The 10,158-nt window shown below is 39.8% G+C and overlaps 1 protein-coding gene across 8 annotated transcripts in view; it reads left to right on the top strand.

The window, feature by feature from the left end:
* The window catches only part of GRIA4 (glutamate ionotropic receptor AMPA type subunit 4), a 294,730-nt gene extending 285,082 nt beyond the window's left edge, over positions 1-9,648 (top strand). For all 8 annotated transcript variants that reach the window (XM_077805819.1, XM_077805810.1, XM_077805858.1 and 5 more), the window contains 2 exons: positions 954-1,088; positions 9,484-9,648. In XM_077805819.1, coding sequence (XP_077661945.1) covers positions 954-1,088; positions 9,484-9,648 — 300 coding nt within the window. The remainder of the gene's footprint in view (positions 1-953; positions 1,089-9,483) is intronic.
* The last annotated feature ends 510 nt before the right edge of the window (positions 9,649-10,158 follow it).

Consider the following 10,158-nt stretch of genomic DNA (forward strand, 5'->3'; position numbering starts at 1 on the left):
GTACGTAAAAGTCCAATTTTGAATAAATCCCTAGTCTAGAGACTTGTGCTGAAAAATTATGCACATCATTTTCAAACCCTAAAATACCAGACTCATTAAGATTTTTGCCAAAAACAGACTGAAACGTACAATAGATATTTGCTATGTTAAACCCCCTAAGGGGAACATGTATAAAATAACACCTACTTAAGAATACGTCACTAAAAGGGATAAGTATTGTTTTCTAAATTATTACAATACTTAGAACTAACTTCTAGTCATAAATTAATTGATCTTTAAATAATTCTATTAATATAATTTTTTTATATAACAAAGCCTAATAGTCCATTATCACGATACCAAAAAGATATAAAATAAAGTAAAAGTAAATAAACAGCAATGGCTAAGGTAGTATGGGATATATTTTATGTTAATGAAAATGTGTTTGTGCTTTAATTAAGAGAGACAGCTTAAGTGTCACATACTTTAAGTATGTATTTAATTAGCTGAAAGCCAGGCTGGCTGAGTCTTCATATTGATGCATATCAAAAGCGAACACTATGTGTTAATAAAATTATGCAGAGTCCCATCTGATGTAAATGGATTTTTGGATTAGAGAGTTTTTAAATGACCATCAAATAAATCTAGTTTCATCTCACTGTTAACATTTTCATTAAATAGAGGTAGATAGATCATTGTTTAAAGTTATAAATAATGGTAATACCATTTCACAGCTGTTAGCGAGTGACTGACTACATCCTAAAGTAATGATTTCCATGTTTGCCAGGAAATAATGGCACTTAATATATATTTTATAAATTCAGATAGGCCGATTTTTGTGAAGAAGTGTGTAAATGACTGTCAGTTAATTTCAGTTAAACCTCTTTTATGTATGTTTTCAGTGTATGATGTGTAGCTTTTGAGCTCCCGCTGTCTGACGTCAGTGGTTAACTCTACCGATTCTGTTTCCTCAGGACAAGACGAGTGCCTTGAGTCTCAGCAACGTTGCTGGAGTCTTCTACATTCTGGTTGGAGGCTTGGGCTTGGCCATGCTGGTGGCTTTGATAGAGTTCTGTTACAAGTCCAGGGCAGAGGCGAAGCGAATGAAGGTGGCAAAGAGTGCACAGACTTTTAATCCAACTTCCTCGCAGAATACCCAGAATTTAGCAACATATAGAGAAGGTTACAACGTATATGGAACCGAAAGTGTTAAAATTTAGGGGTAGGACTTAGGGCCCACTACAGTGAGTGGGTGATGCATCTTGTAATGCAGTGTCGTGACCTGTCTGTCCGGTGGTGGTAATGCTTGCTTCTCAACAGAGCTTTATATTTTGGAAAACTTCAGTGCAAAGTGGTTCCGTTTTTTTGGCTGCAGATGTACAGTATACTACTCTATGTTGCTAATAGACATCTGCATTGCAAAGACTTTTTTAATATGTAAAGAACATCTTCTCTTTTAAGAAAAACAGTTTGGTCTTACTGTATCAGTTGGGACATTACAGCTATTTGACATTTTAGATACTAAAGGAAAAACAGAGTCCTTCTGTAGAGGGAGCCGCAGCTTGTTTGGGTTATTTGGCTGGCCTGTTTTTCTAAGGGCTTTTATTATTATTGAATTACTATTTATTAGCCCGTTTGTAGCTTTTTATAGGGATTATAATAAAGTTTTGGGTTAGGCAACACCTCAGTAAGCCTTAGTCAAAGCTTTAGGGAGAGCAAGCATTGTGATATGATTCTAAATGTGATGAATCTTTTTTCCCTACCCTCCACTCCTCTCCCTTGATGAATAGAATTGGATGCTATTTCAGCATGGCATTTGTTTAGTAAATCCTTCCTTGGGCCAACCCTTGTCCTACTGCAATAACTATAAATAATGCCAATATTGTTAATGGAGTTTAGAGATTCACATCAGTTTTCAGCAGACTAAGACCGACTATCCCTTTATCCTGCTGAGGAGCAATACCTTTTAGATGTAAATGTAGTGATTTCAGTGACTGAAATGTTAATGGTATTTAGCCTATTATGATGTAGCACGACAAAGTAGGTGTGCATGAGTGGTTTACTAATATAGTGAAAGAGCTGGTCTCTGCAGTGTGAACCTGGCTATCTAACTACTCCTGAGATCAGCACTAAATCCTTTTAAAATGGCATATAATAACAAATGGAACTTGTATATTATTAATATTAATATTATTATTATTATATAGTGTCCAAGGTATACTAAATGCTTTATAAATTAATATGCAGGTAGGATTGCTGCCTCCTAGTTGTTGCAGTCTAGAATTCTCAGTCCCATTCCATTAGCAAACCAGATTATTCCAATTTTGACAAAATGTTCTAAGCTAGATTCTTCTGAAATCATAGAACCGAGATGAGTATGGAACTTAAGTAAAGGGGTGTGAGAAGCAGATTTGGAACTGAAATTTTATTTTGCCACCTAGAAAGATTTCAAAGGAAAGAATTGTAGATAAAATTATTATTATTTTTATTTATTATTTATATAGCGCTGGAGCGCACGGCGCTGTACAATAGGTGAAGTGTACCAAACAAATAACAGTTCCCTGTCCCGAGGAGCTTACAGTCTAAAGGCACAGCCGGTACAATACAGAACAATACAATACAGAACAAACACAGAATGAACACAGAATGGTGTATGGTCATTATAGCTGGAACGCTTCAAGGAATAGGTGGGTTCTCAGGGGTGTTTTCAAGAAGGTGAGGGAGGGGGCTTGGCATACATTGATTGGGAAGCTTTTCCAAGCATAACATTTGTCTGTAGATTTCTTAGTATTCCTATTTATTAGTCGATATACACGCAGATATTTCCTGGCTATATTTTAATCATAACAGGGGCCTAGTTTCCCAATGACACAAAAGTGATTTATGCACCTAACTCTCATTAGTGAGAATGTGAGTCATGCACATTAATCCATAAACACAGAAGAGAGATCAATCCCTTAACACAAATCTGAATGTTGATAACAATCTAGCCTAGACTTGACTGTCCAGGTTACTTCAATGTGGCAAAACCACTGTGCCCAACATTAACAGCTGCTGTTAGATCAGATGGCTAAGTAGTTGATGCCAAGGTGACCCCAACTGTTTAGGGTAATGTTCATTAACCCTATGACACCAGGAGTTAGGATTTCCAGATGCCAACATCAAACACTGTACAAGGCTCCATGCCAACTCCCAGAATCAAAGGTTTTAAAAAAATCATGTTATGAATGTAATTAGACAAAATGCAGATGAAAAGCTTTTTAACCCCTGCAGTTCCTGAGTGGTTTGCCCAACACTGAGCATGTTCTCAAGCTATTGCAGGGAACAAGGGCATGCATGTCAAATAGGTAAGCAAAGGCTGTATGATAATAATAATAATTAATAATAAAATATGCACTTGTTAGTTCTTTTTAAAATGGGAATAATGAACATTCATTTCAGGGAGTTATAGGTGAAGTTACACACCATTAAGTGTATTGTTGTTACTTAACACAACAGTACACCATGCGGGAGTAATCACATATTCCTGATCAAACTCACAAAGCAGGATGCACCCAAAATGTAGTCTTAAAAAATCCCAGTTCCCACCCAAATACTGACCTGGCCCACAGTCACATAGCATGTGCAATATGGCAGGATAATGTAACAGGCATTATGACTACTCCTTTGATAGAATTTATTTAAATCCTTGTTTTCCCTTTTTTCCCCCTAAACAAACAAAACCAGAATGAGAACTCATCAAATTTTTTTGAAAGACATTTCTTCATAGTTGAAAATGTTCTTTTTTCAAAAATGAATAGGTCACCATTTTTTCCAAGTATTTAGATTTTTTAGAAATTTTTTACAACATTTTTATCATTTTTTTATTGAAAGTGGTATTGAAACATTAGCATTTATTTTCTCATTTACTGAAAACCTGGGTTCCCATAAATTAATTTTGCTAACCTTTTTGATAATGATTTCAATAATGTTTAGCTGCTTAAACTATGTTAACTCCCCCCAAAATGAAAAACTTTTTCAACCCTCTGAAAAACACCCTCAACGTTTCAATATTTTTCAACTAGCTTATTCTGCTCAGGATATTTAATATAATACCTGCCTAAGAATTTTTATCAAGTTAATATTTATTTTAAACATTTCTCAGACAGAATATGTTTATACCTAGAAGACCATTGAGGCTAGTTGAGATCAATGAACTCTTTGGTAAAATATTATTATTCCATCCCCCAATTACACATTCCTAATGAGAATGTCTGTTAAGTGTTAGCAGCCTACAGCCTATGACTATGATTTCACACATTTCCCCTGCTCAGATTCTCTCCCAGAAAGAGCAGTGATACACATGTTCACTATTCATTTCAGAGCCTCATCTGTGCTCAGTTAACCAAACGTAATTAGATCATGTTAGGACTATGGTCTGCCAATATATTAAAAAACAAACCGTCCATGGAAGTTATATGAGGTAAATGCCTGCATGAAAACCCAGGGCATTTCTGTTTTTAAAGCAATCTAAAATATCTAAATTGTGACTGTTCTAAAATATCTGAATTAAAACGGGTGGGGGGGGGGGAAGATCTTACACCACCTTAACTGTGAGCCAGAGAGTCTGAATATGTAGGGCTAGATTGTGTCTCTGGGACACAGCCATTGGTAAGAGGCGATGTGTTGCTGTGCCTCTGCAGGGGCAGCACAAGGAGGGAACTGTGGTTTAGGGACCCACAATTCCCTTGCTCCTCCCCGGCGGCTCCCATGGGCATTCATTTTCTACTGGCCTATACCAGCACCCGACTGCCACCCTGGAGACACCAGCTACCTGCACTGGTGGGTACACAGGGGGTAGGGTGGAGTCAATGTTCCACCTTCCCCGCCTCGAGCTATACAAGAGATCAGGCACACGGAGTCCCTTACCCCTCCGCACCTGGAGCCAACGAAACCCAGTTGCCCTTGTAAGGGACTAATGGGGGGTGGAGTAACTCTTTCTAGGCCTAACTTCCCTATATGGGCATAAAGTCATGTGAAGATCCAGCCCCTTAGAATTTACATTTTTATACGCTTTGGTGTTTATTGGCATCGTATGTACTTATCTGCATTTTGTACTAACTCCTGGATGCTGTGAGTATGACACTACAAATAGCTCCCTGGTGTCAAGGGTTAATGACATCAGCGTGCTTGTCAGGGTGCAGGTAGAAGGGATGTATCTCAAGCTCCAAGTTGTTGCTCGCCAAATAGAAATTGAGGGGGTGGAGGTAGGAGGGAAGAAATAAAATTTTCAACTCTTCCTTCCCATCCTCTCTTCCTTAGTGGGCTGTCAACCTGTGAATGTCCTGAAGATCTGGATCCTGATTCAAGTGCCTCTCTTGCTTTCTCTCTCTCTCTGCCCAACCCCATACTTTTGGTTAATCTAATCACTTATTATGCAAGTGGCCAAATGCTACAGCAGGCACAGGCAACGTTTAGCAGCATCTTTATTGCATTGCTTTTGCACTTTACATTTTCAGTTTCATGTCCAAATTAGAAAATGGGGTGCGCAATTTGCCTTTAATATTTTTGGAAAGGAAATAACCATATTGCCCAGATACTACTAGTAGTCAGGGCTGTGTAAGAACCTGAATGGAATAAAATATCCACCCCATATTAAAGGTCCGATGCTCCAAGATGCTGAATGTTGTCGACTTCCATTTAAGTCAATGGGAGTAGGGCACTCAGCATCTCACAGGAGACACAACACCTTGTAGGGTCAACACCTTAAAGAGAGACTTTCAGACACACAGTCTCTGGATTTAACTGCCGTCTTCTTACTTACTGTTCATGGCTTTTATATTTTTTTCTTACTACTTTTTCTACAATAATTATCAGGACTTTTTCCCTCACAGCCCAACTTCTCCTCCTAATTGATTCTGCAGTCAAGCCATGACGTTGAATTTGTGACAACATAATCAAGATAGGATTAGCCCCTCACTCTACCCGTGTGTTTAACTATGATATGATTCAGAAACTGCACTAGTTTCCTTGCTCAATGGTCTCCTCATGGTGATGAACAAATGTCACCTACCATACTGATTTTATTAGCTATTCCAGCTGTTTCCCATGAGGCGTTGTTAATCCATCTTTGGGATGGGAAAGGACGCTTTTTTTTCAGAAGCTTTGTTCTTCCATTCCATCTGCGAAATTGCTCATCATCCCCAGGGGTTCTCTGGCCTAGGAATCCACTAGGTTCTATTTTGTCATCCTTCCTGTTCAAAGTGTATGTGAAGGGCTAGAAAAAACAGTGAGATGGTTTGGGCCACAAAATCATTGATACATGTAAAATATGAAGGTGGCCCTTATGTCTTTTTTCTTTATCCCTGGATTGTTCAGTCTCTCTGCTTCCCTGCTGCATGACCATGGTAGGGTCCTGGATTGGAAAACTGGCTGAAGTTCAATCCAAACAAGATGGAGGTGGTTCTGGTGGATAGGGAGATGTTTCTGAAAGACTTGTCAAGAATTATGCCAGCTCACTCTTTTGAGAAATATGTACTCTGTTTGTCAAAGAGATTTGAAATCTAGGGCTTATTTTGGACCTCACCAGCTCCAAAAATTCCAGATATCATCAGTGGAAAATGATGAAGAAAAAAAAGTGGGTTTTTTTTCTTGCAATTGGCCTAGAGAATGTTTGATTTTAGACCTCCCCATTTCTCCATGTCTTTGTCACTTCCAGAGTGGACTACTGTAATGTACTCTACTTGGGACCACCTAGAAGCTTCCACTAGTGCAGAATATACAGCCCATTAATTTATAGTTAATGAGCTAAATTATACCACCTTACTTTATACTAGTGCTCTGCAAGCTGCAAGCTTCCTATTTGCTTCTTGGTGCAATTCAAGTTGTTGATACTACATAAAGTAGGGTGACCAGATGTCCCATTTTTAAAGGGACAGTCCTGTTTTGGGGGACTTTTTCTTATATAGGCACCTATTACCCCCCATCCCTGTCCAGTTTTTTCACAGTTGCTGTGTGGTCACCCTATCATAAAGCTATGTATGATTTGGGGTCCCACTGGGGTACCTAAGAGACCATTTCTTTCTGTATATACTACAGCTGTCATAGACCAAGGTGTTTTTGTTAACTATCCCTGGATCTGAATGCTGTGGGACTGGAGCCACTGTTCTTTCAGAGGCAGGTCTTGGACACTGTAACTGACTGTCCTAAAAATGGCTTCACCCCAGCCCAGATTTTTGGTCTTTAGGGAATGATCTAAAGCTCTTATGTTTGCTGAGGTCTGTTCCTGAGTTAGGTAGTCTACCAGGGTGTTACATTACCTAGGTTTGTTAGGGTAATTGATTGGGGATGGTGCTTTTAATTCTATGCTCATTATGGTGGCACTGTAGTGTTGTACAACTGGAGATTGTTCTTTGACAATCTTTCTCTCTCTCCCTCTCATGTACATATATATATATATAATAACGTCACAAACACAGGCTCAGGACTTCACTGCTAGCTCAGGCAGAAGGAGAAGCTGGGCTAGGTGGGACAAAGCTCATAACAGCAATAATAGCAAATAAAATGCAGGAAAACACCACAGTTCATTTCTTTTTTGTAAAAATCTGTTTTAGCCATTTTTCCAATGTGAGTATCCCCCTTCTGGTCCTCTGATTTTCCAGTATGTCTCTGATTTTATCTTTGTCCCCACACTTCATGGGTCACTTGTCTGTGTTATAGATAGAGCTGGTCAAAAATTAGAATTTCCATCTCTTGAACAATTCTAATATTTCAAAATTTGTTTAGAACTGTTGTAGTTTGGGTGCCTCCTGCCCACCCGGGTGACTGCCCAGGGGTGCCGTGCAGCAGCACAGAGGGGGGCGCTGCCAGCGTAGTGTCAGAAACTGCTCCCGGCTGGCAGGGGAGCAGTGGCGGGGGAGCGCCCAGATTGCTCCCTGCTTCCTCCGAGCGGAGAAAGGCGGCGGTCAGGGGGAAGCAGTGACACCCAGATACTGCTCCCAACCCAACATTCCTCCACACCCCCATAGTGGGCTGTGAGGGGAGGAGTGAGGTGCAACACCAAGCACTCTGTGCAGCCATGTAACTTTCCCTACCTGGGCTGGGCTGTGAGGCGAGTTTCAGGAGCTGCTGCCTGCCCCTTACACAGCCCAGGTCGGGAAAGTGACTTGGATGCAGGGAGCCTTAATGCCAGTCCTTGCTCCCTCCTTGTACCCTCTTAGGGCTGCGTGGAGAAACATCGGTTCAAGGGGAGGGGCGAGCAGCAATGCCAGCTGCTCCGTGCATCCAGGTCAGTTTCCCTTTATGTGAGCACAGGAGGGGGGTACAGGGATTAGGAGTGAAGGGGTCACAGTGCAGGGCTTGGGGCGAATGGGGGGTGGGGAGCCCATGGGGGCCAGGAGTAATGGGGGGACAAAATACAAGTTCACCTAGGGTGCCATTTTCCCTAAGACCAGCCCGCTCCTGCCTTTGTTCTCCTCTCTGGGTTGACTACATCTGCAATTATGCACCAAGGTCATGGGAATCTCATGGTGCACCAGGCTGGTTCAACTCAAGGGGAGACCATTGTATATCATGGGAAGTGTAATTCAGCCAGGGCTCCTAACCAATAGAAGAGAACAGGGGCATGAGGCATCCACCTACAATTCCTATGAGGCACCCAGACAGCTCAGCTGGGAACAAATTAATGTCATACTGACCTGATTAATTTCAACAAACCAAAATGTTTCAGTTTGGGTCAACCTGATCCCACACACAATATTTTGTTCTGACTTTCCCGGAGGACATTTTTTAAAAATGTTGGCAAAATTGAAATTTTCCAGTAGAAAATGTTGCTTTTCTGGAAATAGCAATTTCAGTCAAACAAAGTCAATGGAAAATTCCTGATCAGCTCTGCTTATAGCCAAGTGTTTAGCAAATGAGATTTATGGAGAGCTCTCTGTGATTTGAAAATAGTAGATTTTTTTTTTTACAAATAGAAGCCACACATTTCTTTAGGTTTGAACATGGATTAAATTTTCAAAATGAGAGTTTCCAGGTTTATAAAATAATTTATAAGCAATTTTTATTTATAATTTTTAGTTGTTTATTGCTAATCAGAGTGTAGGGCCTAATCCTGCAAACACATATGCACATAAATAATTTTAGTCATGTGAAAAAGTGCCTGCCAGGCCCCGGCTATAAAGAGTATTATTTCTCGGATTGCTGCAGAATATCAGTGTAGTGTGAAGCACTTTAGATTAAGGTAGCCCTTATACTAATCAGTTGAGCAAACTGGGATTTTATACTTTGTCCATAGAATTTGCCTTTCACAAAATTTTAACAGCAGAATCTCTCATCTGATCTTTATTTTTATTTTCTTTCCCCAGTGTAGTTAAATGCACTTTATATATATAAATATATATAGAAAACATGAAAAAAAATGCAGATGTCTAAAACTTGATATTTTGGTGTTTGTTGTGTTCCAGCGTATTGAGGAACAGAAATATTGTAACACTTTCTTCTCTTTTCCTTTTTCCTGCATCCTAGCTGACCTTTTCTGAAGCCATAAGAAACAAAGCCAGATTATCCATCACAGGGAGTGTAGGAGAAAACGGTCGTGTATTAACTCCCGACTGCCCGAAGGCCGTGCACACTGGAACTGCAATTAGACAAAGTTCAGGATTGGCTGTAATTGCATCGGATCTACCATAAAAACCAAAAAAAAAATTGAGTGCCTTATTTAAACTGTGTTGGTGACTGATGGGAACACAGCACAGACTGTAACGACATGGGAGTGTCATTGATGAACTAATAATTGGGCTGAGAATTGGAAAGTACGTCCAAATGCGCCAGATATCATCAGCAACAAAGTGTGCATGAGCTCAGCTCGGAAACCCAAACTCAGATTTTATATCAGGAAAATTCATAATTTAGTTTTGTTGGGGGGAGGTGGGCTGGGCTGGGTATATTAACAGCAACAAATTTCACTTGAGTGGACTTAAAACTAATGAGACTTGCCAATTAGCGCATCAAACTGTGAAGAACATGCTCAGAAAGGACAACATTTTGGTCTTTATCTTGACAAAGTGGGGAAAATAGCTATAGAAGTCAATGAACATGCTAACCTGTGTCTCCAAAACATCAATATATACAATGGAAGAATATCCAGCTGTGGAAACGAATCACTAAACTGTGATAAGAAAATAATAAATATGTAAATCC

Source organism: Eretmochelys imbricata, chromosome 1 (genome assembly GCF_965152235.1).
Source record: "Eretmochelys imbricata isolate rEreImb1 chromosome 1, rEreImb1.hap1, whole genome shotgun sequence".
Lineage (NCBI taxonomy): Eukaryota > Metazoa > Chordata > Testudines > Cheloniidae > Eretmochelys > Eretmochelys imbricata.